General features: G+C 57.1%; 2 protein-coding genes across 2 annotated transcripts; one reads left to right on the top strand and one right to left on the bottom strand.

Moving 5' to 3' along the window:
* Positions 1-1,115: 1,115 nt before the first annotated feature.
* Positions 1,116-12,369, bottom strand: HEMK1 (HemK methyltransferase 1, mitochondrial release factors N(5)-glutamine). The gene is made up of 11 exons (XM_087431089.1): positions 11,632-12,369; positions 10,195-10,576; positions 9,802-9,893; positions 9,384-9,477; positions 4,969-5,103; positions 4,297-4,361; positions 3,992-4,041; positions 2,944-3,052; positions 1,972-2,067; positions 1,689-1,802; positions 1,116-1,533 (listed from the first exon to the last, which is right to left on the bottom strand). The coding sequence occupies exons 2-11, from the start codon at positions 10,420-10,422 to the stop codon at positions 1,461-1,463; spliced, it is 1,056 nt and encodes a 351-aa protein (XP_087287215.1). The 5' UTR covers positions 10,423-10,576; positions 11,632-12,369; the 3' UTR covers positions 1,116-1,460.
* An 854-nt stretch (positions 12,370-13,223) lies between these two features.
* Positions 13,224-23,869, top strand: C5H3orf18 (chromosome 5 C3orf18 homolog). Its single transcript, XM_087431090.1, has 5 exons — positions 13,224-13,503; positions 15,123-15,510; positions 18,717-18,742; positions 19,272-19,419; positions 20,687-23,869. The coding sequence occupies exons 2-5, from the start codon at positions 15,277-15,279 to the stop codon at positions 20,765-20,767; spliced, it is 489 nt and encodes a 162-aa protein (XP_087287216.1). The 5' UTR covers positions 13,224-13,503; positions 15,123-15,276; the 3' UTR covers positions 20,768-23,869.
* The last annotated feature ends 4,009 nt before the right edge of the window (positions 23,870-27,878 follow it).

Raw genomic sequence — 27,878 nt, 5'->3', positions numbered from 1 at the left:
CCACAGTGGAAGAGTCACTCAGGCCAGGTATGACCCCAGCAATACAGACTCCTCAAAGGCAGGGACCTAACTTCCATCTCCACTTGGCCACCTCCCCCCATGGGACCTCAAGTAGGCCACATCTCTTGGGGAGTCCCTGCCTGGGGAGTGGGCACTCAGATGTCAGCTCCACCTGGCTGACTGAGAGTAAAATGAGGCTGCCACCTTGCACTGGCCTTCAAGCCAGAAGAACCAGCTTCTCGCAGGAAAAGGAGCTGCCTTAGGTCTTACTGCAAGACACAGCCCTGGAACCCAGCATCCTGGCTCCAGCAGAAGTTGCTGCCCAGCAGACCACACTGCCTCCGGCCACTGCACTACCAGGTCAGGCCCTTGAAAGTGCTGGGGGTGGGGGTGGGGGAGTCTGGCGGTGTGCTGTGTTCCTCAGGACTCACCCTGATGCAGGCTCACATCAGCACCCGGCCAACCTGGAGGTTTCCTGTCCCTATGGACAGAAGGGCTGAGCCTTCAGGCCTCCTGGTGGCCACAAGTCTGCACACACTAGAGCTGGAGTGGAGGTCACAACCTGGTCACTATCTCAGCTAATCACTCTCCCCAGCCACAACCAGGGACAGATGAGTAATCTGAAACTCCAAGTCAACTTGGAAGGGATGTTTTAGCTAAAAGCTACAGGAATAAAAATTAAACACAAGCCCTGCTCACCTCTCACTGGCTCAAGCCTTCAGTTACATGAATGTGGACACGTAACCCCAGAACTGTGCAGCAAGGACGCTTAGCCCTGACCATCTACGAAGCAGGTAACCATCCCTGAGCTGAAGCTCAGATGAGGTTCCTGTGCTCAGAGCCCAGCCGCAGTCAGAGAAGTGGTGGGAGCGCCTCCAGGGCAGTGGGGGGCTAAGACAACCCTTAGAATAAGCTGCTCAGTGCCAGCCCCCGGCATCCAAGGCCAGGAGGAGCACCCACATTCTTTCCTCCACACTGCTCTCCCATGTCCCCACCACATGCGGGATTGGTGGCCAGCCCTACTGGGGCAGGAGGAAGCTCTTACTCCCAGCACTGCCTGGGGGCAAGGGGTCAGGGGACCCAGAAATCATGGTAACAAAACATTAGGTCACTACTTGTCGGTCTCTTGACACTTTATTGGCCATATCTCCCAACGTCCTCAGAGCAATTCCACCCACAGAGACACTGGGCAACCTGCTCTTGGCCATCATGTGATGAGGCCAGACTGGGAACCTGGGTCTGCTCAGCTCCTGAGCCGAACTATGGATGCCCTGGCTCTTTGCCACCCCAGAAAGGACACCCTCACCCTTGCTTCTACCCCTAAGTCTCCTAGAAATGAAGAGCATGGGGAATCACAGAGCCATGGAGAATGCCACAAGGATCTGGGGTTCTGGAAGGTGCCATCCACCTCCTTCCAAGTAGCATTCCAGGAAGAAGTGTCAGCCAGGCACTCTGGCAGGCTAGTGCCCTGGCCAGGTGTCTGTGGGGCAGCCAGGCTGTAGCCCAGACCTCCGGATGTGCAGGAACCGGGGCCTAGGGAGACAGGGACAAGGGGCCAGTCACTACCTGGGCCCTGGGGAATAAGCAGAAAGTGGGAATAGCACCCTCTCCCCACAGCCGGAGCTGTGGATGGCCTGAGTGGAAGCACCAGTGTGGCTGTGGGGGACGGGGGGTGGGTAGAGCCTCACCTCCCACAGAAGTCCCTGCGCACAGCCACGAGATGGAGGGACAGGTCAGGCCTGCTCTGAAGCCAGCTACCAACGAGCTCTGGGTGTCTTGGGTCCACTTCTAAGAAGATGCTTCTACATTGGAGAGAAATGGGTCAGCTTAGAGGTAGTGCTGGGACCTGGACTTCTGGGTTGCCCAGGCTGGGAGGGGTGGGGACAGAATGACTGCCAGGGCAGGCCCAGTACACACTGGGAGGGGAGGAGGCTGCTGAGGACAGACCCAGGAGACCCACGCCATCCATACCCAGAGTCCTTTAGGAGCCAAGGTGCCAGGGCCAGGACGTGGGTGATGACGTCCATGCCCTCCTCCCCACCGTCCAGGGCTGCTGGGTCTTCATAGCTGAAGGGGAAAACAAGTGAGAGGTGAGCGACTGGATAGGGGGTGCCTGAAAAGTATGAAAGAGCTGAGCAGGGCCATCCACGAAGGGAGTCCCATGGAACTTACACTCTAGCCTGAGAGGAAAGTCTGAGGACCCAGAGGAGGGGGCCCTCTAATGATGGCAGCTCCGATTCCCCAACCTCCTGCAGGCAGCACCTCACCAGGAGGGGCTGGGCACACTCGGTGAATCTCATTGACTAAGTCCCCAGGGCATGAGGGTCTCCCCACAACCAGGCTGTTCCTATTCTTGGTCTGGGGAGGCCTGGAGCTGGCCCTGATACTCCTGAGAGCACAGAAAATGTGAGCCAGTACCCTGACCCATACTACCGCTGCCTCATCCAGGGGCTCCTGGGCTACCCCTGGCTCTCAGCCTGTTTGGGAGCAGGATGGCTCAGTGCAAAGCCTCGAGTAGGGCCTTAGTCCCAGCTTTCCTGCTAAGCCCCCACATGACCTTGGACAAGGCACCTTCCCTCTCTGGGCCTCAGTCTTCTGTAAAATGATGCACCCATCTGAGCACCTTCTATGTATTCTGAACTGTGTCTGATATTTCAGTCATCACTGAGTCTTCCCCACGGCCCTGCAAACCTCTATCACTCTCTTTTCGGAGGCAGGAAACGAGGCTCAGAGAGGTCCAGTGGTAGTCTAGTGGGCTTACATGGGAAGGCAGAAGCTGAACCCAAGGAGGTCTGTGGGCTCTGGAGTGAGCCTCTCTCAACACCACTGCCCTTTTCAGCGCCCCCACCCTTCCTGTCCCTCTCGATGGTGTGGTCCTCCAGGGCAGACCCATCCCACTAGGCCTTCTCAGGCCTGGTCTCCCTGTCCCATGCCACTCTGCACCTGCGGATCTCAGGGGCCAGCTGCTCCATGTCCTGGTGGAAGATGTAGGGAGGGTTGCTGACAACCAAGTCCATGGGACCCCAGGGCAGAAGGTGTGCCCAGCTCCCCTCTGTGGGCAAAGGGAACACAGCAGTGAATGGGAGGTAGCTCACCTGCCATCATTTCTCTTGGGTAGTCCCTCCCCCCAAGCTACACCGTGGGTCTGTCTGGACCTGATAAGCCAGACTTGCAGACTAGTGCCCAGGGTCCCCAGCCAGCCGTCTAGCTGGGAGTATGTATGCTCTGACACAGCAGCTCTTCACCTGGAATGTCTCTGCCTTCTCTTCTTCCTGTCAAAATCCTCCTCAATAAGCAAGACTCAGCTCAAGTGTCACCTTTAGAAAGCCCTCTTGATTGCCTGGCCTAAGCAAGAGCCTCTGTCCTCTGCAGCCCCACTGGCCTTGCCACACTCTGCCTCACAGCCAACATGGACTGAGTGCACGGAAGGCAGGCCTGGCTTCAGTCAGTCGATTTCTGGTGGCTATTTACCAGTCCCACCCTGTGCAAAGTGCTATACCACATGTATCACACTCCATGGAGGGGACACATGAGGCTATTATGTATGTGGGTACATAATAGAGCCAGAACTGGAGCCAGAACGCTGAGGATACTCTGTAAGGGCCATGGCCAAGCCGTGCCGTGCCTGGGCCGGGGGGGGCAGGGACGGTACTCAAGTATTTTGGTCCTAGAGGCTTTCTCTTTCTTGAGCTTCTGCTTCTCTCTTGACAACAAGCAAGCCCTAGTTAAACTCCTTAGTTACGGGGCATTCAGAAGGTAAGAAAGACTCTGTGGCTGGCCCCTCATGGGTCAGGTCAACCCAGGAGGCAACAGGGACTTGCCTGTCTTCACCAAGGATTGGCCTGAGATATCCCTTGTGTGTGTGTGTGTGTGTGTGTGTGTGTGAACACATGCTGGGGAGGCCCCTCTCCATCTCTGCAGAGTGCTTCATCCACCCAGCAGCACCTGTACCCAGGATCCCCACCCCAGGGAAGATGGGTGGGGTAGGTACCTAAGGTCACATCGAGGGGGATGATCCGAATCCTGTCTTGCAACTGAAGCCTGGAGAGATGGGAAGGTAAAGGTGAGCATGGGGGGCAGACTCTTACCCTTGGCTACAAGGACTGGGAGAATAAACCCTTCTTGGACCAGAAAGATACCTGGTACTCAGCGTTCATTCGTAAACCTGTGGGACCCACATCAGGCTGCCCCCAATAGCTCCCCCTTCTTGGTGGCTTTGACACCGGGATAGGGTTGATCAGGCACCAAAGTCCGACTCCCCCCACCCTGACCCTCTGATCCCCCCAGCCCGCCTACCTCTGAGCATTCTCATGGGTCAGGCAGATGGCTGCTTCTCCCTTATCCACAGCAATGACTCGGCTCTGCCCCAAGAACAAACCAAGGGTACATGAAAGGCAGGGTGACAGGAGAGGCCAGGCCTAGGGACCAGAGCCCTCCTCCAACTCCTACCTGAAGAGGAGGGAAATATCCAATAGCTTTTCCCTCTCTGTGGCCAGGACCTGGCCAGATAGAAGGGGATGGGAGTTAGAGGCTATGACCACGGTGGGCTGGGGGCAGCCCTGTCCTCCTATTTCCAGTCACTTCCCCTCAAGTGCTTCTGCCCTGTCCTCCTATTTCCAGTCACTTCCCCTCAAGTGCTTCTTTTTTTTTTTTTTAAAGATTTTATTTATTTATTTTTTCCCCCCAAAGCCCCAGTAGATAGTTGTATGTCATAGCTGCACATCCTTCCAGTTGCTGTATGTGGGACGCGGCCTCAGCATGGCAGGAGAAGCGGTGCGTCGGTGCGCGCCCAGGATCCGAACCCGGGCCGCCAGCAGCGGAGCGCGCGCACTTAACCGCTAAGCCACGGGGCCGGCCCCCCTCAAGTGCTTCTAGCAGAGACGGGTGGGGAAGGGATCAGCAGGAGGGACAGTAAGTGCCAGTCACAGTCTACCCAGGGCGGGGTGGAGGGATGCAGAGGGGGCTCACCTGGGGGATCTGGCTCAGCAGGCTGAGGGAGACAGCTCCTGATCCGCAGCCCACCTCCAAGATGAGGGGGCCACCTCGGGCTCCCACCACATGGGACCTCTGGGTCACCTCCTCTAGCACCCATTCAACCAGCTCCTGGGAGGTAGAGGGGTCTGGATCAGAGTTAGTGTCGACTCGGCCCCTGGAGGTCTTGGCACAGAGGCCTAAGCACAGATAGCTCCTGTGTCAATGTAGAATGGCCGGCTGGCTAAAGCCAGACTGAACTTGAAGTCAGCTGGGGCCATGGGCAGGTCACTCTGTCTCCCCATGCCTCCGTTTCCCCATCTGTAAACCTGAGCACAGTTGAGGATAATCCACCTCATTGGGAGGTGATGGGGATTAATCAGAACCACATTCGTGAAGCACTGATCCCATGCCCAGTACACGGTAAGTGTTCAATAAACCCCAGCTAAGCCCTTTACAGATATCCTTCTGTTTTGTGCTTGCAGCAATGCTAAAAACCCTATGTGATGGTTCCTGGCCACTCCCTCTGTACCTAGCTCTGCTTCCAGAACTTTCCCTGTATTAATCTGTCGGATCCTCACAACCAGTCCACGAGGAAACTGAGGCCCAGGGGTCAAGGTGCCACCTGAAGCCTGGCCTGCACCTCATGGTGGCCAAGAATCAGGGGCTCATGTGTTCCCAGCTTCTTCACAGAGCTGAGCTTAGGAGGCCCCCAGAGAGGCTCCTAGGCCAAAGGGACAGGGAATCCCCTCCACGGGGGGGAAGGGAGAACACAGTCCTGCCTGAGCCCCAGGTCTGAAGGGGGATATGGTGCACACAGGGCATGGGGTAAGGGACATGGCGTGATAGGAGGTGCCTGATTGCACCATACCCACCTTGGTAGCAGGGGAACACTTTCAGACACTGTCACTTTGTAAACAACAGGGTTTCAAGTCTCATCCACTCATCTGTTACCTGCAGAGACTGCATGGGAGTCAATATAGGGTGGAGGTGAAGGTGGAGGGCTGCTTCTGCCCAATGGTCAAAATGTTTCTAACCAGCAGTGAGTGGGGGTCCAAGGAGCCAGATACAGAGCAGGGAAAGGGCAGTGTAGCCCCTTCTGAAAGGCATCCCTTTGGATGAGGGCAGGAGAGGCCGCCCAAGAGGCTGAAGACTCCTGGGGTCCCAGGCAGGGCTGGCTCAGGGAATGGGGGGAGGCGTCAGCAAGTGGGTGCTTCCCTCATGTGAAAAGAGGTCCACCTCCTCCAGAAAGCCTTCCTCAACCCCCCACCAGGCTCTCTCTACCATGGCTTTCCTCACTGGGAGCCTAAGGTCTAGGATGGTGTTTGCCTCTCCTACCAGACTGAAGGCTCCATGATGGGAAGACCAGGGATGTAACCCATCGCGGTGTGTCCCACAGCGAGGGCTTAGCTCACAGAGGGGCCTCTTGGCTACTTCCCAAGTGCTGGGCAAGCTTTCAGCAGCCGCGGGAAGCTACCCTCTAAGTCTCAGACCTCCAGGTACCCCAAACTCCAAATATCAACAGTCAGGCCCCAATGGAGCAGAGAGCTCCAGATCACTCGGATCCACTTTCCACATAAGCTTCTCAGTGCTGAGTCCCAAAAAGCACTTCATCCTTCCAGGCTCTCACAATCCCAGGAGCAAAACTCACCTGTTCCCAGGGTACCAAGTCCAAGATAGGTAGAACTTGGCCAGCAGGTCCAACCCTTCCTGTTCCAAGCCCCTTCCTCACCAGACAAACTACTGCCTAGTGGGGAGGGAGCCTGGCTTCAGCAGGAGAGGGTTTCACCTCACTCGCTTCCAGGCACTACTGGAGACTGTTGGGGTGCTGACAGGAAGCTGGGCCCACAGCGCTGGGACTGGCACAGAGTGAGTAGTCTAGGGCTATGGCCAAGAGCCTGTGGTCTCAGTGGTGAGACCACGTACTGAGCAGCCAGTGGGATAGCTGAGACTTGTCAGGGGTGTGAGCTTCTCTTGGTTTCTGGGCCACAGACAGACCTACTCTGGCTGGATAATGACCCCTCAGCCAGCCACACTGACCAGCCACCTCACAGAGACACCCTCAACCTCAGAGATACACACCACATACGTGAATGGCCACCTTGGGCAGGGTGTGAAGGTGAGAGACTGGGTCCCCTCCACCACCAGTGCCCCCTAGCCTCTCCCTTACACTCACCACGGGAGGTGACCGTGGGACCATGGGAGGATCATCTTGGTTGTGGGACCACCTGGGGGGTAGGGGTGAAGACCATCCCCAAGAAGTCCAGAAACACTCTCTTCCTCACCCAGTGAAGGGCCTCCCTCAGCCTAAAGCTGGAGGCTCCTTTGAGAAGGCTGAAAACCAAGCTGGTCACAGGTCCAGGGCGCCTTTTCCAGGTGAACAAGGGAAGAATCCAAGAACATAGTGTGGTGGGGGTGGAGGGGCATGTGGGAAGGAGGCAGGGAGCAGGTGGCTGTTGGCTCTGCCTAGAGCCACTGCCTCAACAGGACTCCATAACCCCTCAAGAGATTGGCCCAAGGCCTCAGCAGGACCTGGGCGCCACAAGCACCCTCCATTATGACCACATCCCTGGTAGGGCAGCCCCAGGAAGATGGCATTGCCTCCCTCAATCCAATCACAGACAAGCCACTTTGTCTTCCACACCCCACAGAGCCTCACCTCACCAGGCTGGTGGGAACAGCTCACACTCCCAGCCTTGGGTTTCCCACTGTACACACTGCCAGGCCGGGGACGGAGCCACCTTCACAGCCCCAGGGAAAACCCAACTTGTCAGGCCACATGGCACCTACAACTTTGCATTTCAGACGTCAGCACCCATCATCAGAAACCGCCCTTCAATGGATAGAGAGAATGCAGGCACTACAATCCCTCCCCTGCACCCATTCTCCTCACTCCCTGCCACAGGCCACATCCTTTCAAGTTCTCAGTAAGATACCCCCCAATGCGGCTTCACAAATTTGGGGCGAACCTGGCAAGTTCTGAGAAATGTCTGTACAGTGAGGCGAGGACCCGGCCTCCCAACCACAGCCTCCCTCCTCCCCTCTCCCCACACCTTGCAGCAGCGCTGCTTTCTTGGCCCAGACCCACCCAGTAAAGGGTGGGGGGGCAGGTGGTGCATGGGAGCCAGAAGTCCTCACCCAACACTCAGAACCCTGGAACACATCGCTGGTGCCAGGTCAGCTCTGAGGGGACTCAAAGGTCATCACGGTAGCTTCCCTCCCATGCCCTGCCCCTTGGCAGCCTCAGGGGATAGTGAATGACCTCCTGGCTAAAGGTCGCATGCTTGGGGGAGCCACAGGATGGCCTCCCAAAAGTCTGCAAGTGACAGGCCACATCCTTCTCTGAGTCTCTGCACCCCATCCCAGCTCATCCAATCCCAGATGGGGCAGCCCCATGTGAGGTATGCGGCCTTGACCTGGGAGTCAGGATGTCCAAGTGCTGCCCCCATGCTCCTCCCTTGGCACCCTTGTGACTTCAGCAAGGTCTCAGATTCTCTACTGTCCCTGCCCTGACACAGGGCAGTGAGATGAGGACCTGGCCTCCCAACGCATGATGTGGGGGCAAGTGGGGTCTGAGGGTTTATTGGCTGGAAAGTGAGGAAGGGCTCTGTGTCCCCGTCTGAGGCAGACGGAGGCCTGGTCTTTCCCAGGAATGTCTGCGTGCCTGGGTGCCTTTCTAGAAACACCCCTTCTTAGAACCTGGCTTGCCCACTGGCCCCCACTCAGCCCCATCCACCTGCTCTGCTCTCTCTGGTTCCTAGCTCTGCCACCTACAAGGTCAGGGGGAAGCCCAGAAGGGCCACAGAAAGCACTCTCCCAGGATTAGGGTGCCTCACCAAGAGACAGCATTCTGGGACCACACACTCCCCAGTCCTAGTAATGTGTGGGACACAGCCGATTACTTGACCAGATAGTGGATCTAAAAGGACCAACAAGTCACAGATTCCCTGATCTGGAGGCCCAACCCTCTCATCATCTGGGATCAGAAGGGGCAGTGACCTGCCCGAGGTCACATAGCTGTACCAAGCTTCCAGAAATCCAGCTGGAGGCCTCTCCACTGTGCCCAGGCCTCCTGAGGAGAAGAAGGGCGTTTGTTTCCCGTGGGTTAGGTAGGCCATGGGCCCATAGGACAGCTCCTAGGGAAATGACAGGAACAGAGCATCTGGTGGGCAGCATTAGTTGGGGTACCCTGAGCCACTGCCAGCCCTGGGGGCTCCAGCAGTGGCTTGGGATGTAAGGAGAATCAAGGAGGCCAGCAGGAGACCTCTGTCCTCTTGGCCATACCTACCCAGCCAGCCAGGAAACACCGGTATGGAAGGGTACTGCCTCTAAAATTAGCAGTCATGGGGCCCCAGTGCCCCCTGGAGGAAGCCTAGGGCAAGACAGGTGCCCTGTCCTGGTGGCACACCTACCTCTGTTTCTGGCCGAGGGATGAACACTGGGGGCGCCATCTTCAGATTGAGGCCCTGAAAGTCCCACTCACCAAGGATGTACTGCACAGGCATCCTACAGAAGAGGCAGCTGGGTGATCATCAGTGCCAGAGCCTGGACCAACAGGACCATGCTTGGGTTGAGGGACACCACTTGTGGACAATAGTGTCAGGTAGGGTCATGTCTCCTGTGCCCTGGGACTCCTAGCCAAGGTCCTCCCTCCCACCTTCCCTCCTCCCTATCTACTACCCTGACACTCCTCTCTTCACTCTCTCATCCCAACACCTCCCTAGTCCTTGGACACTTTCCTTCTCCCTGACCATGAATTTGGTGGGGCTGGGGGAAGCTAGATCCCTGCTCCCGACACGGAACCCTCAGGTCTGGCCCATGGATGCTCACCTTCGCAATCGGCGGCTACTTAGCTCCTTGACGTGCTGTAGCTGCCAAGGGGTCAGGGGCTGGGTCCAAAGTACTGGCCTCAGGCTCTGAAACTGCCCCACAGAGAATGTGAGTGGCTGGTCCCCCTGACCCAGGAGCCCTGACCTAGGTTTCTTATGTGGACAATGCCTGTGGGCCCAACACTGGCCACTCCTGGTCATCCCTGAACCCTGAATGTCTGACACACACTGTAACAGTTTGTTGGATGAATAAGTATCCGCCTAAGACATTCCTTCAGAAAAATCCCATCACTCTCAGCTCAGCACTCTCAGTGGAGTGGAAAAGCCTGACTGTCTCTTCCCCAGGGTGCTGTCTCCCCCTTCTTCCTACCCTCTTGACAACACTGCACTTAACTGTTTTGGCTCCAAGAACATGAGCCACGATGTACTCACTGGAGGCCCGGGCCTCAGGGATGCCCCTCTTCTCAAAGACTGCCGTCCAGTAGCTGACCACCTCTGTGGCACTCAACAACCCAGCCAGAGGCAGATGGGTTTGCCATGAGCTGAAGGCCCAGACCTGAGTGCCTCCTCTCCTCCCCAGGCCAGATACAAGGGCCCGCAGCATTTGGCCCCAAAGTTCCATGTCTCAGCAGAAGGCTCCCCTGAGCACTCCCAGGTCCCCAAGCCTTCCTGGTAATATCAGATGCTGATGATGGTCACTGGCCCCAGCTGGACCAGTGGAAGTCACAGGCCTTCATTCCTCAAAGTGGCTCTGGTCCTCAGATGTGGCCGCCACCCTGGAAGGGGGAAGGAGAACCAGGAGAGCAGCTGAGTCTCATGTGACCCACTCCCCTCTGACCTGCTGCCTGAGAGAGGGCATGCTCTTGCCCTGTCACCTCCTTGATTCCATTTTAGACCCTCAGCCACCTATTTGATTCTTCTTCTCTTGGCCAGTAATGTTTTCTTCACATCTTTGGCTGAAGTGGGCTGAACACATAGCTCAGTCCCTGCTAATAAATGGACTGGTGGTGGGTCAAGGCCCAAACTTGGGGGGCTGGACAGATGTGTGTAACCTTTGGAAAGTCATTATTTCCAAGTTTCAGTTTCATCATCCATAAAATGGCGAAAATAACATCAACTCCACGGTGAGCAGTGCGTTAGTCAATGAATGTCAAGGGCCTGGGAGCCAGCTCAGCCCACAGGAGGGACTCAATGTTGTATGCTCTTAACTAATAATTCAAGGGGGAGGAGACTGCCTTTGCTGGGGAGTTTTGCTGTTGATATTTTGCATGTACTGTCATTGATTTGTATGCTGAAACTCCATCTCCCCAATTTAACCCATAATCCTAAATATCAGCGTAAATTGCCAGCTAAAAAATTTACAGTATTTGTTAACTTTATATTTAAGTTATCACAAACAAGTTTAACTGAAGATTTAAAATCAGTGGTCCCTTTTCCTTTCACACTGGCCAAGGTCCAAACTAGCGTTTATTGAAGACCTGCTAGGTGCCACATCTTCAGAGACAAGCAGGGAGTGAAGGGAGGCTCCGAGATGGGAAGCGACTTGCCCAAAGTCACCCAGCTAGAAACTGTCCTAGGCAAGACACAAACCCAGGTCCTCCAGACTCCAGAGGCGGCTCTGTCCACCTGAGCGCTGCCCCAGGAAGAGCCGAGGCCTTAAGCCAAGGGCCCAGCTTCCCTCTCAGTTCCGCCCGGCTTCCCGAATGAACCAGGCGACGTCGCCTCTCCCCAAGCCTGTCTCCCCATCTGTACCTCGGGGGATATGGGGGCTCCCGAGGGTGTTGCGGTCCAGGCGTCCCCGTCCCAATCCCCACCTGCAGCGAATACTTGCCTGAAAGCTACCTCACCCGTCCTCGGGCCTGGAGAAACGGCCGGGATCTCGGCTCCCGGACGTGCGTGGGCCGGCGGAGAGCTCCCTCCACCCCCCTACTTCCGGGGTCGGCGCAGCTGAGAAAGGGCTCGGGCAGACCCCGTCGCCCTGCTCCAGGTTTCCTAGGACCACTGGGTTCCACTCAGGAGGCCTCGGCGAGCAGTAGTGGAGGCTGTGAACGCCACGCCCACCACGCCCGCAGGCCCACGGGCGGGAAAGTGCGTGGATGTGTGTGGTTGCTTCCTGGGGGCCTGGGCTGGCTAGTCTTCTTGAAGGTCATGGAAGGGATATGGCACCAGCCCGCGGTGACTGCTCCGAGCTGGCGTTTGTGTACCCAGCAGGGGCGCTGTGTAACCAGCCCGAACAGAGACATGTCACCAGCCGGCCCTGGGTTCGACAATTGGCGCGCAACGTCCAGGGACGTGGTCTAGCAGTGCCCGTGGGCTGGTAGAGCTGCACGTGGGCGGGTCCCAGCGTTGGGGGCAGGTACCAATTTTAGGGGCGGGACCCAGTGTCCAGGACCTGGCGGAGGAAGAGGCCTGAGCTACTCAGGAGTGGCCAGGTGGCGACTGGACCATGGGTGGCTCTTGACCCTCTAGCTTCGGTTTTAGAGTTTGGAGCAGGGAGCTTGAAACCGGGCGTAGGAGACTAGGGTCTGCATCCTGATTCTGTTGCCAACACGTCGCGAGGCTTTGTCCAGGTGCCCGGCCCTCGATGGGCCTCAGTTGCTCCTTCCATAAAATTCATGACAGTATCCTGCAAAGTGTGGCCTGCCAACGCCCACTCCCCCTAGAATCTATTGTTAACGATCACGGATAACTAAACTACTATTAAACATGCAGTTGTCCCGACTCCATCCCAGACCCGAGGACCCGCGGGGATCTGTGTCTGTAACAATCTACTCCGGTGATCCCCATAAGCTCCTCTGAAAACCCGAGGATTAGAAGGTATCTGAAGGCCCCTTCCCTGAGATGATCGCGCCCTGGATGTAGGCTTGCCTGAGTTGGGGTGCCCAATAATACCACTCCAATAATAACACCATCCCGATACCAACTTCTCTGAAGATGCCCCATTTCTACCCCAGGGTTGGTGTCATTTACCAAGAGCCCTCACACCAGAGCCCATCTGAGCAGGAAGCCGAGACCCAGGGAGGGAACGCATCTTGCTCTAGGTCACAAAGCCAGTAGAGGGTAGAGCCAGGGTTCAACGCAGGCCCGAGGACTCCCAGTCCAGTGCTCTCCCCAAGTCTCCTGCGTCCGCCTGCTGTATGGGAGCGCGAGTACGTCCTGGCGGAGGTGGATCCGGGGCAGGCCGGGGGCTGAGTTCTGCCTAGGAAGGGGCTGGTCACCCACGGTCCCCCGCCCTACTCCGGCATAGGCCGAGGGGAGTGAGGGGTGGTCGCCAAGAACCGCGACCCGGGTCCCGGCTCCTCCTGGGGGCGGGACCAGATCCGAGCGACAGGCGAGCGGGCCAATGCCGGGCGGGTTCTGGGCCTGGCAACCTATCGGGGGCCGGGGGCGCGGAGCCAGGGACAGGAGGAGAGGTGCTGGAGCATCACGTACCCGCGGGGCTGCTCTCGTCCGCGCCACCCCCGCGGTGGGTCCCGGCCCTGCCTGTCTCGGCCCAGGCTGGCAGAGCGGGCGCTCGCGGCTGTGGGCGGTGCGCCGTAGCGAGGCGGAGCCCGCGGCTCGGAGCGTAGAGGGAGGGAGGTCCTCTGGTTGGACACACCGCCCCCCATCCTGGGGCCTGGGGATTACCCCTGGCCCCAGCCTCCTGCTCGTCACCACCACCCCTAACCTCTCCGGCTGAGCTCCACACCCCAGAGAGGATTAAGTAAGTGCTGAGGTCGCCGCTTCGGTGCAAGAATGGAGACATCACCGAGTCGCGGAGGCGGGATGGGGATTGGGGCAGGGAGGACTGAGGAACCCGGTGGAGAACGGTATGCGGGTTCTCGGAGGTCGTGCCGACCCCTTTCACCACGGTTTCCTTCTCTTGCTCTTTGAACGCTGAGACAGTCCCGTACGGTGATGAGCAGGGCCTTTTCTCTCCTTCGGACGGAGGAGTAAACAGAGCCCCAGAGCAAGAGTTAAGGGGCTGGCCCAAGGTCACACCTGGGGTCAGTGGCAGAGCCAAGAAAGAACCTGGGACTCCTGACGTTCCCAGACTAGCTGGAGGGAGAGGGCAGAGAGGGATGAGGCTCTCCCATCCCATGTCCTTCCGCCAGCCTTGCCCCTTCCTAAGGGGCTGTCACGGGTGTGTGCACACCTCACACACCCCCATGCACCTGCACAGGGAGGCACCCCACATATACCCATGAACTAGCGCAGGGAGGTATGGGTGCAGCATGAGCTGTGTATCCCTCCTCTCCCTAGGAGCGAGCTGTCCTTCTGCAGTTTGGCTGGGACGCCTTCCCATCCTGCCTTACCCAGGGCCCTCTGGCCTGGGGAGGCCTAAGACACACCCTGGGCTGGGCACATCTCCCACACTCTGCTCCCCAGGGAGGAGGGAAGGGGAGGAGAAGCACCTCAGAGTGAGAACTCCATCCCTGCCTCGGAAGATATGCTCCTCTTTCTTTTCTTCTTGTCCCTGGCAGCCCCTAGCTCTCCTATAGGGGGTCGAATGACCCCAAGAGCCTGCAGAGAAGCCTTGCCAGAGGACCTGACTTTAGCCTCTCTCTCCTTCCTGTCTTCTGGTCTCTCCACACCTGTCCCCACCCCCACTCCAAGCACAGCCTGGACCACACAGCGGGCTGTGTCCAGGGGCTTGTGTGGCTCCCCCTTTCCCAACTGGGTTGGCCAGGGGGGAAGATCTGACATTTATTGGATACTTACTGCGGGTGGGGGCTGTGCTGAGCTAAGTCTTTTCTAGGAACTTGTTCATCCTGACATTTCAGTGACCCTATGACCCTGTGAGAGAGGCATTCTTAATATTCCCACCTTGGACTCAGGAGAACTGAGACACACAGGTGGAGAGACTTGCCTAGGGTTATCTAGTTAAGTGGCTGAGCTGGAATTCAAAGACAGGCCTGTCTGACTCTTGGGCAAGTGTTTCCCTCCGGGAAAGGAAAAAGCTGCAATATTTTTCCTCCAAGCAGGAGGTGAGGGCTGTGGGAGGCAGGGAGTGGGGAGGCGGGGGGAGTGTGGGGAGTAGGGGGTGAGGGTGGGGTATTACACAAGGGAGAGACTTTTTCTTTCAAACCTCCCCACTGCCTTCATATCTTCCAAGCGTGTTCAGTATGATCATCTTACCCACAAAGAGGGAGCAGGGCTTCATTTTCGTGTTCCTAAATCCACATGGGAACCATGGATATATAAAGCACATGTACTGATTTCCCCTGAACTTACCCTTGCCCTCGAACTTTTATTTCCTGAGTTCCTTCAGAACTTAGGGGGACGTCATCTCACCACCAAGTCCCATCTTCAGCTTCATGTTTTTTATTCTTTCCTTTCCAGCACCCAGGGACGCAGGGAGTTCCCTTTATCCAAGGAGCTGGCCACCTGCATGGGTAGCAGGGGCCACAGGCTCGAACACTCCTGATGTCAGAAGGGACTGGGCAGGTTGACTGACCACAGACAGTCTCTCAGCCAGGGCCCTCTCAGCAGCAGCATGAACTCCAGGATTCCATCTGCTAGGGGCTGGTTCAGCAGCTGCCCACCCACCTCGAAGCCTGACCTGGAGCCTGCCACAGATGGGCCAGCCTCTGAGACCACCACCCTCAGCCCAGAAGCCACCAGCTTTAATGACACCAGAATCCCTGATGTGGCTGGTGGCTCGGCTGGTGTGGGCACAATGCTTCTGTCCTTCGGGATCATCACAATGATTGGCCTGGCTGTGGCCATGGTAAGAGCTGGGGCAGGCTGGGGTTGGCCCAGATGGCCTCAGTTGTAAGAGGGTAGTCAGTGTTTAGAAATTGGAGAATCTAATCAGAAGACAATTGTTTGTTAATGATAATGCAATCCTCCCCTCCCCCAGGGATTTGTCCACTGGGGTCCAGAGATTGGAGAGGCTGCTTCTGATTGGAAGAACCAGAGAAGGTTCTGAGGAATACATGGCATTTTGAGCTGGGCCATAGAGGCCACATAGGAGTTGGAGAAGAGCGTGTTCCAGGTGGGGGGTTCTGATGGGCAAAAGTTTGGAGGCAGACAGGATGTTCTGTGAGCAGTGAGCGGGACAGTGAGGCAATGAGCATGGGGTGCAATAGGAGTAGAGGCTAGAAGGTGACTGGGATAGATCTTGGACTGCAGAGTCTGGCTGGGATGCTCCGGGCATGGCAGGCTGCTGGCACTGTACGTTCCTTCAGTCACTTGGCAATTATTTACTGGGCACCTGCTCTGGATCAAGCCTTCGGGACCCCAGGAACTAGGGGGAGAAGGTCCTGCTCTGTAATTCTCTCGGGGAGTGGGAGACAGATAAAACCAAGGGTGCCGAGGGCCGGCCCCGTGGCTTGGCGGTTAAGTGCGCGCGCTGTGCTGCCGGTGGCCCGGGTTCGGATCCCGGGTGCGCACCGACGCACCGCTCCTCTGGCCATGCTGAGGCCGCGTCCCACATACGGCAACTAGAAGGATGTGCAGCTATGACAGACAACTATCTGCTGGAGCTTTGGGGGAAAAATAAATAAATAAAATCTTTAAAAAAAAAACCAAGGGTGCCGAGAGAAGCGCATAGAGACTGGGTTGGGAAATTGGGCAGGGGGCCTTTCTAGGCTGGGTGGTCAGGGGCAACTGAGGAGGCAACATTCGAGCTGAGACCTCAAGATGGAGGCCTGGCCTCAGTGTCACGAGAAGGGGCAGAGTTGAGCAGACATCAGGATGGAGGTGAGCTGGGGTGAGAGCTGTGGTTGTCCCCCGATGGTGGACATATGCCTCCAGATCTGGTGTCTGCCCCTGAAAATATGGGCTTTCCCCCTAAGATCATACATGGACACTCAAAATGTCACTGAGGGACCATTGGAGATCATGCAGGCTGAGATCAGGAAGGGTAGGGGTGTGCCTGAGGTCCCCCAGTGGGCCTGGCAATGGTGGCATCCTGCCCACTGCTCCTCACAGGCTCTGATGGCTGGCCTTAGGTTCAGGAGCATGTTGCTCTGACAGATAGGAGTATGGATGGTCCCTCCATGGCCTGGCTGGAGCTGTTGTTAAACCGGGGTCACCATATGGGCCCTGCAGGTTCCGGATCACTGCCAGGGAACAACTGCTGGTCAGCAGGCAGGGTCAAGACGCAACATGCAGAGTGAGGCCGGGGCCTGAGCAGTCTCCTATGGGGGGGCAAGGCAGAACGCCAGTGTTTCCCCTTGGCACCCGTGCAGCAGTTAAGCAGACTGAGACACCCTAACCTCAGGCTCAAAGTAGGGCCTAGAATCTGCCCTTGTAACTCTTAGCAAAAGATTATGTCCCAGGAACTTGGGAGGACTCCCTTAGTCTTTGTTCTGGAGGAACATTTGAAGGGCCAGGGTGAATGGTCTTCTTGCCAAAAAAGGAGAGGCAGGGAGTTAATGGGGCAAAGACAGTGGAGGGCAGGAAAGAGCTCCTGGGCACCAGAGGACAGGTCCAGAGATGTTTTCCGAGTGCTGCTTCCTCTCGCCTCATGCCAACCCTGAGCCAGGCCATGCTGGGTACAAGGAAGTAAAATCAGTGCCCAGCTGTGTGCCTCACACAGGAGGAGCAGTGGAGGGCTTCCTGGAGGAGATGGGGCTGCAGCTGGACAGTGAGAGGTGGGGAAGATTTGAAAAGGAAGGTATGGTTAGGGGGAGGTGTAAATAGTTGGGGCAGAAGGGACAGCAAGGGCAAGGTGTGGAGCTTGGATACAGGCTCTGGCCTCTCTTGAAGATCCTTCTGTACCACAGGGCCAAGGGCAGGGAGGAGTGTTTGGGGCAGGGCTGAGAGGCAAAGGAGTACAGGGTACTGGGCTGGAGCCACTGATTCAGGGTGGGTCGGGGCTGGGCCAGAGACCTGGAGCTCCTGTGGTTTGCACCCATAGGAGAACAAGGAGCACTGCCCACGTGTCACCCCCTGGAGGGGATGGGGGAGCAAGGGGTGCCTCATTTTCTTTCCGGGGCTTTGGGGTCCCTCAGGAGCGAGCAGTAGAAGGAGCTCTGAGCCAGGATGGAAACCAAACCAAATTCAAGCTGTGGATGGGCCTCAAAGGGTGTGGGAGCCACAGACAGTTTGGGACAGACTCTAGGGACATGGCTTTCCCCCAGGCAGAAGGGGTCATGCTCGTGGTAGTGAGAAACTGCCATTTTAGGGAAGAGTGAGTTGGTGGCAGAGGTCCCTAGAGTTCCTGCCAGGTGGTCACCTGAGTCTCACCCTCTTCCTCTCTCCCCTCTGTGCTTTGTATCCGGATTTCCTGCTCCAGCCTGGAGCTCTTGGGTTTTAGATGTATCTCAGGCTGCCTAGGCCTTTATCTTCAAGTCTGTACAATGGAGGTTAGGACCTTCCTAGGTTCCTCCAGCACCAGGGTTCTGGAGTTTTGTCTGGGCTGATGTCCAGGGGCTCAGGCCTTCCTCCCCAGCCCCTGTCCACTGAGGGCCATCAGCATCCCGTGGAAACCCCAGGAACCCAGCCCAGAGCCTGGCCTAGAGCCACTGCCCTGCAGAGTCTGGCCACTGCCTGTCCCTGTTCTTTTTGCCCATACATGGCTTTGGGCCTGGGGAGAGTTGAGAGGAGAGGGTGTGCTGAAGACTTCCCCTCTCCCTTCAGCCCCGAGGAGTCCCAGGCAGGTGCTGAGTTCCTGGGGCCACAGGCAGTATTGGCAGAGGTGGGGCTCACCAGCCCACAGGCCAGGCCTGACCCTGTGGTCTTCCCAGGCTGGGCTCCTCAAGGGCAGGCCTGCTCCCCACCTCTGAGTCTGGGCACCATCAGTATCTAATAAACATCAAACGGAGGCACAAACGCAGGATGTATGCGTCCCTGGGATGGGGTCCCTGAGGACATGGGAAGCCACAGGTCTCCCCTTCATTAGCCTCAGCATGCCCTCTATCCCAAGGGACTGCTGTGTTAATCAGGGCCTCCTTTCCTGGCCATTTGACACTGCTCCTTCTCTTGCAGGTTTTGTACATCAGGAAGAAGAAGAGGTAACTCCCCAGCTGCCACCCCAAACACCAGCCCGTGGGCAGTGCTGGGCTGGACTCCCGGGGATGCGAGTGGGAAAGGACAGTCCCGCACCATCAGGGCCCCCTCCCTGGTCAGGAAGTCAGGGGTTGGGGGTGACCACTTTCCCTCGGGGAGGGCTGAGCCACCCTTGCCCCATTGCCTTGAGGTAACTGTCACTGACTCCCCTCCCCCCGCCCTGGCCCCCTGGAGGCTGTGGACCACGCAGGGCCATGGCCTAGGCAGTCCCCATGCGCCCCACAGATGACAGCCCTGTGGCCCATGGCTTATCTGGTCCCAGGAATGGGTAACTATCCCTCCCAGGCCACCCATCTGAGGGGTTGAGCTGGTACTATGGGTACAAAAATGTCTTTTAATGAATCCCAGGGGAAATTTTAGGACCCCAAACATGGTTGTGTGCTGTGGCTCAGCTGGTCAGCAGGCAGGGCCTGCAGGGCTGGTGGGAGGGGAAGGGCCTTCCCTGCCCCCAGCAGCCTCTGCCCCCACCCCCAGGCTGGAGAAGCTACGCCACCAGCTCATGCCCATGTACAACTTCGACCCCACGGAGGAACAAGATGAACTGGAACAAGAGCTGCTGGAGCACGGGCGGGATGCTGCCTCTGTGCAGGCTGCCGCCTCCGCGCAGGCCACGCAGGGCAAGGTGGGCATGACCAGGCTCCCCACCTAGCCTGCAGCCTGCTCATGACTCTCCCACCCACACCCTCCCTCCTTTCTCATGCAGCTTTGCAGCAGCTGCCATGTGGTCTGGCCGCAGCTGTCGGGTATATATGGGTTTTGTCAGGTTTGTTTAGAAATTGGTAGAATTGCTCCATGGCCACCTGCAGACTCACTGCGCAAGGCTAGGCCGGGGCAGCCCTGTGGTCCGGCCTGGCTCTGCCCTGAGAGCCTGGTGATCTTGGGAGCCCCATTGGCCTCTCTGAGCCTCAGTCTTCTCATCTGCAAATGAAAATCCTAATTCTTTCCCTGTGTGCCCCCACATACTGGCTAGGAAAGCAGAAGAGGACTGATGGGAGAGATTGTTGGGGGCTGAGACCCTGGATTCCTCTGCTGCCTGAGGGTCCATGGTCCTGAATGGGTTGAGGTTGGGGTCTGACTGTGGGGCAGTGGCACCTCCAAGTGGACTGGTGGGTTTCTAGTAACTGACAGACCCCCTGGCAGGTGGAGACCCCAGCCAAACTCGCCTCCTATGTCCAAAGGGTCACGTAGCTGGGTGGTCATCTTGCCAGAGCCACTGGGCTGCCTGGCCACTTGCCACCAGTCCCCATTATCCTCAATGGCCAGCACCATGAGGAGGTCTGGTCTCCCCCGACCCATGAAACCCCTTTGCATCCCTTTTTGCCCTGACCCCACAGGTTGTTGGGGGGTCCGGACCTAACAGAGGCAGAATTGGGAGACTGGATTCAGAAAGAGTCCAGGCTGGGAATCTGGAGACCCCCTGGTTTTGCCACCAAGTTCTGTGTCACTTGGATCAGGACACGTTTCCCCCTTGGGATATTCAGGAAATCGGGCTGAGAACTTTGGTCCTCCCAGCCCATGGGACTACTGACCATTTGATAGTAGTTTCCTGTGTACCTCTCTTGTGCCAGCCCTGTGCTGGGGCTTGGGGGTGCAGAGGTGAGCCCTCCTCTGCTGGGAGAGAGTGGTGCATGCATAATTAATCCAGCCCCTGGGCCCACAGGGTAAGTACTGCAGCTGCCTAAGGTGGAAGCCGGGATGGCTGGTGGAGGAGGAGCCACGGGGGGCCAGGTCATAGTTCTAGGCTGAGCTTGCAGGGAGGGCATTCCAGGGAGAAGGCATAGTTGGTGCCAAGTGCAAGCAGGCACCGGGAAGCAAGGGTGGAGGTTACTGGGCCAGGGAGTGCATGGCCTTGGTCAAAGTCCCTGAAGCCCCTGACTGTCTCTCTGCAGACCACTCTCCCCTCTCAAGGCCCACTGCAGAGGCCCACCCGGCTGGTGTTCACTGACGTAGCCAATGCCATCCATGCGTGATTGGCCCAGGAACAGGCCTGGACCTCTGATGAAGACACCTGCCACAGTGCCCACAGAGCTGCCCACTCCGCGATTGTTAAGACCTACTCTCAGGACCTGCCCTGCTGAGGCCCCAGCTGTTCCGAGGACCCACCTGCTCACTCTCCAGGCTCTAAGAGAGGCTGGGCATCTGGCCACTGATGACCCCTGATCTGAGGGCCCTGGCATGGAGGGCATCCCTCCTGTCAGGAAGGTTGAGAGCCACTGCTGGCTTCCTTGTGTCCTGCCCAGACCCCTCATATCAGGGTCTGCTCCTCTAATGTGGAGGAAATGTGGGGAGAGTAGGAAGGGTCCCCCTCTGTCAGGGAGAGACCTGTCTTTGAAGTCTGGAGCCTCCTCTGGGTTGGGAAGAGGAACCACCCAGGTCTTGGGGACAGGGTGTCATGGCACCCTGGGAGAGGCCCAGGGGTGGAGCTGAAACTGCCCAGTGGGCAAGGATGCCAGAAGGAGAGCTGCTTGTACCCAAGGTCCATCCATATTACAGAGGGTCCATGAGGTCTCCCAGCCACCCCTCCCTGGCAGCCAGTTGTTGGCTTGGCCCAAGCTAGGATGGGAGCTGAGGGCAAAGTAGGGGAACCAGTGTGGAGGGCTGCAGTGCCCAGACCTGCTGAAAGGCCTCATGCATATGCATGAATGTGCCCATGTGCAGACGTGTGCCTGTCCCAGCACAGCGGGCAGGATGGAGATTCTGCTTTGGCTTCACCCTCCAAGTCAACCCCCACCCCGTGGTGTGTGGAGGAGCATTGTGGTAGGCCACCTTCTCTGCCCTCAATGTTCAGGGACTGAAGGGAGAGGGATGCAAAGGTGAGGGTTCTGCTGCCCACTGCATCTCTCCTCTGGGCTCTAAAAGCCAGGTTCTGAAACCAGGTTCTGGGCTCTAAAAACTTGCTTCTGAAAACAGTTCCCTGTCTTGGTGTATACTGGGGATCTGGGGTTGGGGGAGAAGCTATTGGTCCAAGAGCAGTGGTCACAGGCTGCGGGCCAGCAGGGGATGTTCTGACTTCCTGAAACGGGGTGGGGATGACCCCTTGGGAAACAGACCTAAGTAACCTAGTCTGTTTTTTGATCACATAGCCCACCCACCCATTGTCCACCTATACCATACCCCTCTGGAATTCTTATACCAGTCTGGGGCATCTGCAAGGCATTGGGCCAAGCCAAACCCCAAGAGCTGGGCACTTTTTCTACACTGGGCATGCATGCGCACATAAGCATGCACAGAAGCATGGCCCCGTGCCCAGTTTCACCACCATCTCTGTCCTCTGCTGGTTGGAGGGGATGCGAGGGCAGCACGTACAAATCTTCTGTTGGGCAAATACCACGTGTCAGGATGTGAGGGCCTAGGAGGCCTGCATGGGGAAGATTCTGGATTTATTCCTTCCTCTAGTTGCTATAAATACATTAGCACTTGAGCTGACTGGAGGGCCGGTGGTAATTTAGAATGCACAGAAGCTGTAATTTAACTCACAGCATCTCCATGTGAAAGCATTAAAGATGTAACTAAGATGTTTACAGGAAGAGAGTGTGAGCCTGTGACGCTCGGGGTGTGAAACCCCAGGAGGAGCAGAATGAGTGAGGGGCTGTGGGGGGCCGGGGGATAGTAGCTAGGATCCCAGCTATGAGATGGCAGCCCAGTTGGTTTTCCTTGATCTTTCTAATGAAATGCCTCTGGCCCTAGGATCAAGGCTGCTCTGGGGCCTTGTGTCTCAGCTGTGGAATGGGGTCACAATGCCTGCCATCCCCTTGGGTGAAAAGGTCAAGTGGACAGGACCTTGTGGAACCAGAAGAGGGAGGGGGCTTGAGCCCCAAGGGCCCAGGGGAGGTGTGCCACCTCAGGGCCCAAAGGAGCTGGGTCTGAAACACAAAAGGGAATAAAATAATGTGGTCTTTCCAAAGGCACAAGGGTGCAGGGGATGGAGGGGGGTGGAGAGCCGTAAGGATTATGTGTGTGGAATCCACCTGCAGGGTTCAGAAGGGTTTGGAGGAGAATGACACTAGGGTGGCCAATTGTCCTGGTTTTCTCACAACTGCCCAATTTTAGCATTGAAAGTTCCACAAACCAGGACTCTAAGTGACATCCAGACCCTCCCCTAGAGAGCTGAGCCTTCAGGCTAGCATAAATGGAAACAAGGAGGGGGTGAACCCCTCAGTTGCATGGTGGAGAGCTGGGCTGGAGGTGGGGGCTGTGGGACAGGCCCTTGGGTAAGCACTCCACAGGCCACCCACACTGGGGTTAGACAGCAGAGCCTGTCAGTGACAACCTTGGTCTTGGGGAGAGGTCTCCTTCCCTCAGCAGACTGGCAGAAGGATTTCTGAGGGCCATGGAGGGAGAGGAGAAGGAGTGGGTGGGCTGTGTGCTCCCATCCTGTTGGGTAGCCCCTCAGCCCAAGAATATGGGAGCTGCAGAAGACCCAATGTCTGGAGCACCCTAAAAAATTGGGGCCTGCAGAGTAAGGGCTGGGGATGGGGCTCCAGGAGGACTCCTGTCCCTATTCTGTCCCACTGCCTGTCCCATGCCCCTTTCCCAGAGGATGGGCTTGGTTAGGTGATGGACACAGGGCAGCTCTCTGTGGGTGATGGGAGCCACTTCCTCATCCCTTGCCCTCTCACAGTCACCTCCTCTTCCCTTCCACCTGCCTTCTGTTTTCTAGCTTTCTTTCCCAGTCCTGGAGGAAAACCAAATGCCCTGCAAGTTCCCAGTTCTTCCATGGAGTGTGGGATCCATAAATATTGGGGTGAAATGTTCCGGTTGACATGTCCTCCTTGTAGCTGTGGGCCTGGCGAGCCGACCAGGACTCTCCTCACTGCCCTCAGCCAGGCCGACAGAGTGACATAGAGCTGCTGCCATTACTGCTCCTGAAATGACCGTTAAAGGGAGCCCTTGGGAAATGCCCCTGCGCGACACACACACAGGGATAAGCGAAACCCCTCCTGATAAACAGCGACCCAGGCTTCAGGGCAGAAGCTGTGGCAGTTTGCAGTGGGTGGTGTCAGGGTAGATGTGGATGGGTGCCTTCAGAGGAGGCCATCTTCTTGTTTAATAAAGTGAAGTGTCACCTTCAAGCCAAAGTGAATACAATAATTCCATTGCCTGGCTGCAGGCAGATGCCAGGGATGCCTTCAGAATGTAAAGGAAAGTTCTTGTGGGGGCGAGCCCAGAGACCCCAGTAGAGCAGTCTGAATCTTGCTATGGATTCCTTCCAGGAACATCACTGAGTCCCACCGTGGGCACAGCACCATGGTCCAGTCAGTGAACCAACCTAGTCTCTGCATCTCCATTCAAGATGGGAGGAGACATATGTCAAATACAAAAAAAGGATGAGTGTGTGTGTCTGTGCGTGTGTGCGTATGTGTGTTATACACATGTAACAGACACTATATGTCTATATCTTTATATCTGCATCTATATGAAAAAGAAAGCAGGGACAGGGGCCAGGTATGCCTGGGGGGTGTTCAGAGGCTGAGGGCAGACACCTCCACCCTATTCCATCCAGCTGCACCTGCAGCAGGTCAGTCTGAGGGCCTTGGCTGAGGATATCTGAGGGAACCCCAGGAGCCGCTGGTCTGGCATCCCCATCCTGCCTGGCCTCTGAGGGCTCAGGATAGAGGGTAGCTGCAGGCAGGGGCATCTATGGTCATACAGAGGACACTCTTGAAAGGCCAGAGATGCTGAGAAATGAACAAGAATTGTGTGAGCATCAGGTGCAGAAGAGGAGGAGGGGAAGGGGAGAACATGGAGACCCCTTAGGTGGGGCACAGCAGGTGAGACCAGGATGCCGTCCCACCTGGGCTTGGGTCTGCCCTTGGCACCTCTCTCACCCCTACCTCAGAGAGGTAGTGGTACCCATCCCCCACCCCTCCCTCTGGGTGCTTTCATTCTGCAAGTGGAAGATCAGGGTAGGTGTCTGTTCCCCCCAGGGGGCAGACCCCCCCGCATACACACACACACCTGCAGGAGCTAGAGGAAGGTCAGCAAGCATGCAGGGGGAGGAATAAGAAGTAGGGGTAGTCTCCTCCATCACAGAGAAAACCCCAGGTCTAGAGCCCTCAGCCCAGGAGGGGGTCTGTGTGGCAGGCAGAGGGGTAGGTGGGGCTGAGACCTGTCTGGGAAGGGTTTTCTTTTCCCAGCCCCTGTCCCGGCAAGTGCGATCTGTGTCAGAGACCTTCCACCCTGGGCAGGGGAGGAGGCCCTGCTTCTCAGATTTCCCCTCAGCTTTGAAGGGCCCCCTTCTCTCTCAGGGTTCGACTTGAAAGATGACTCTCTGGGTGCCTGGTTGGACCCACACATGTGGTAGGCCTGGGATTCCTGTGTGGGCTGGGTGTCAGGGGAGGGAGGAAGGCCCAGAGTGTCTCTCAGCTCAGGACCCACATTTCTGATGCCCACAGTGGCTAGGGAAGTTGGGCTGTCTCACTCTCAATTCATAAGTAAGGACCTTGAGACTGAAGAGCCAGGGGAAAGCAGCCCAGGGCTCCGTGTACAGCCGGTGAAGGGCACATCAGGGCCGGAGTTTGAACCTGGTACAGCCTGGGCCCAGGTCTCACAGTTCATGTGGCCTGGGCAGGCCTTGACATGGAGTCTCTCAGGACAGTAACACCGCCTGCACCCACCAGGGTGGCCCAAACTTCTCCAAGCCCCTACCTTCCTGGTCTCTGACCTCCCTCTAGCCTGGCAGGAGGCTGGGCAAGTCTCTAGACCCCCTACACCCAGGCATCTCAGGGAAAGGGCTGCAGATTCAGTCCAGCTTTCCAAGGCCAGGGCTAGGACTGGGTCAGCTCTGAGGCTCTGTGGCACCCTGGATCCTCACCCTATATCCTCCAGGTGTACATGCGTGGGGTTGAATGGGAGGACCAACGGTGTTGCCTGCCAGCCCTCTGTTCTGATAAGCGATCACTGGGTGCCAGCATCTCCTACCTGGGGCTGCCAAGGGCCCACAGATCACTGTTGAGGAGCACCCAGTCTCCCAATCTCTCACACCAGGAGTCCAGCTCCTGCCTTCCTGGATGGAAATGTGGACGAATGTGCCCACCTGCTGGGGTTTCCCCGGTGTCTCCCACTGACATCCAGGCTGAGGCCCAGCCAGTGCCCTCAGCTTCTTTTACACCCAGCTGCCCCTGGGGTCTGGCCTGGGAGAGTGTAGAGAGCGCAGATGTCCCGGCCTTTGGAGCTGGTACAGGCCTCCTGTTCTCTGGCCTCCCAGGCCCTCAGTCTGCTGCTTCCCATCCTGCCCAAGGAACCTGCTCAGACTGCAGCCAACCAGTCTCCTGCCTCTGCCCTCCTGCCCCACGCCTGGGCCAGGGCTACACCCCACCCTACCCCTGGCTGGGCCTTGCCCCTGGTGAGCAGCATCCTCCCTCCCTGCCCTCCTCCCAGCTCTCTGGCACTTAACCGAGTGATTAACTTGGTAACTGATCATGCTCCAGCTGCTCAGGACGCTTCTCTTCCGCTGGCCTGGCCTGGAATGTAGATCTGCTCTGCTTTACTTTTCCTGGGGAGGGGGGCTAAGCCCTGGAGGCTGAAGGGATGGAATCTACTCCAGTCCCATTGCCTGCCCTCCCCGAGGCCCTGCCAGGCACAAAAGGGCTGTTTGTAAAGGTGGCCAGGATGAGATTTAGCTGAGAAAGAGAGAAAGAGACCTAGGTTCTGCCTCTGGGGAGATTCCAAGCGTGCCCTAGGATGCTCTTTAGCACCACTTCTCAACCTGACTCTCTTCAGCCACAGGGAGCAACCCCTCCCCCAACTCAGCATTCACTCCTCTCCAGGCTCCTGGGGGAGCTGAGTGAGGGATGCTGAGATTCTGTGTGCTGAGCACTGGTGGAGAGCCACAGTCCTGGTCCTCAGTAAGCTCCCAGCCTCTCGAAGCCTCCAGACAGACCAAGTCCCCCCAAATGACTGGAGAAACAAGGTGGCCTTCTGACAGAGGCACCATTTCAGATGGGCTTCAATCAGAAGCAGGATCTGGTGCGCCGGCCAGTGGCTTAGCGGTTAAGTGCGCGCTCCACTACTGGCGGATCCTGGGCACGCACCAACACACCACTTCTCTGGCCATGCTGAGGCCGCGTCCCACATACAGCAACTAGAAGGATGTGCAACTATGACATACAACTGTCTACTGGGGCTTTTGGGGGGGAAAAAAAAGGAGGAGGACTGGCAATAGATGTTAGCTCAGAGCAGGTCTTCCTCAGCAAAAAGAGGAGGATTAGCATGGATGTTAGCTCAGGGCTGATCTTCCTCACAAAAAAAAAAAAAAAGAAGAAGCAGGATCTGGTGGCCCAGGAGAAACTGAGTCCTGGTGCCTGGTGGGGTTTGGGGCAGGTCCGATCCAGGTGGCCCTGACCTTGCTGTGGGCTCCAGGGGGGCTAGCCACCAGATGCGTGGCCCTGCAGGTATAGCTACCAGATGCACACCAGGATGGGGTCCTTGTGGAGCCAGCCCTGTGGCGTTGATTGAAATGCCCCCCTGCCAATTAGGATTTTTTAAAGAAATATATAATGATTCCTAATTGGCACCCTCATTAGGTGCCAATTAAACACTTAAGCATTTCTTACAAGTTTAACACATTAATAAGGCAGCTCATTATATGGTAACAAGATTTATTTCTCATATTTATTATATTGTTTTACCACTGCTGACAGCAGAGTTAGTTTTAAAAACACGGCTTCTTACTGATTGCCCACAGCCCCTTCCTACAGCCAGACCTTCCAGGGCTCTCCCCTGAGCCTTGGTCTCCAGTCCCTTGGGTCCTCCCTGGCCTCTTTTGGTCCAGCCTCCCAGAGATGAGTCTAGCAGGGCACCTTCTTTCCAAAGTCTAGGAGGACCAGAGCTGGGCCTTGCAACAGAACAGACTCTGAAAGATTTCAGAGGCCAAGAGCCCTGTGGAACCTCTGTCCATTTAGCCAGACTGTACATTCCGGGAGCAGTAGTGGAGTGCAGGGGAGGAGTGCTCCCTGCTTTCAACCCCCCGGCAGAGCCCAGCATGGGGGCAGGCACTATAATGGGGGCTGGCACTGTGAAGGCAGGAGCATAGCAGCCAGGGGAGGACACGGAGGTCCTTTGAGGCTGTCCCCTGGGACA

This window comes from Ceratotherium simum, chromosome 5 (genome assembly GCF_057802395.1).
Source record: "Ceratotherium simum simum isolate JZ-2026a chromosome 5, ASM5780239v1, whole genome shotgun sequence".
NCBI classification, from domain to species: Eukaryota; Metazoa; Chordata; class Mammalia; order Perissodactyla; family Rhinocerotidae; genus Ceratotherium; species Ceratotherium simum.
This window is presented reverse-complemented; position numbering and strand designations above follow the sequence as displayed.

Bases quoted from the DNA above. Each gene is read 5' to 3' on its own strand.
- HEMK1 (XM_087431089.1), bottom strand. From the start codon at position 10,422: ATGGAACTTTGGGGCCAAATGCTGCGGGCCCTTGTATCTGGCCTGGGG. The intron at 9,894-10,194 runs GTTAAGTGCAGT...TCTGTGGGGCAG, and splicing joins ATGTTCTTGGAGCCAAAACA to TTTCAGAGCCTGAGGCCAGT. The intron at 4,042-4,296 runs GTAGGCGGGCTG...CCATCTCTCCAG, and splicing joins ACCCATGAGAATGCTCAGAG to GCTTCAGTTGCAAGACAGGA.
- C5H3orf18 (XM_087431090.1), top strand. From the start codon at position 15,277: ATGAACTCCAGGATTCCATCTGCTAGGGGCTGGTTCAGCAGCTGCCCA. The intron at 15,511-18,716 runs GTAAGAGCTGGG...CTTCTCTTGCAG, and splicing joins TTGGCCTGGCTGTGGCCATG to GTTTTGTACATCAGGAAGAA. The intron at 19,420-20,686 runs GTGGGCATGACC...GTCTCTCTGCAG, and splicing joins CGCAGGCCACGCAGGGCAAG to ACCACTCTCCCCTCTCAAGG.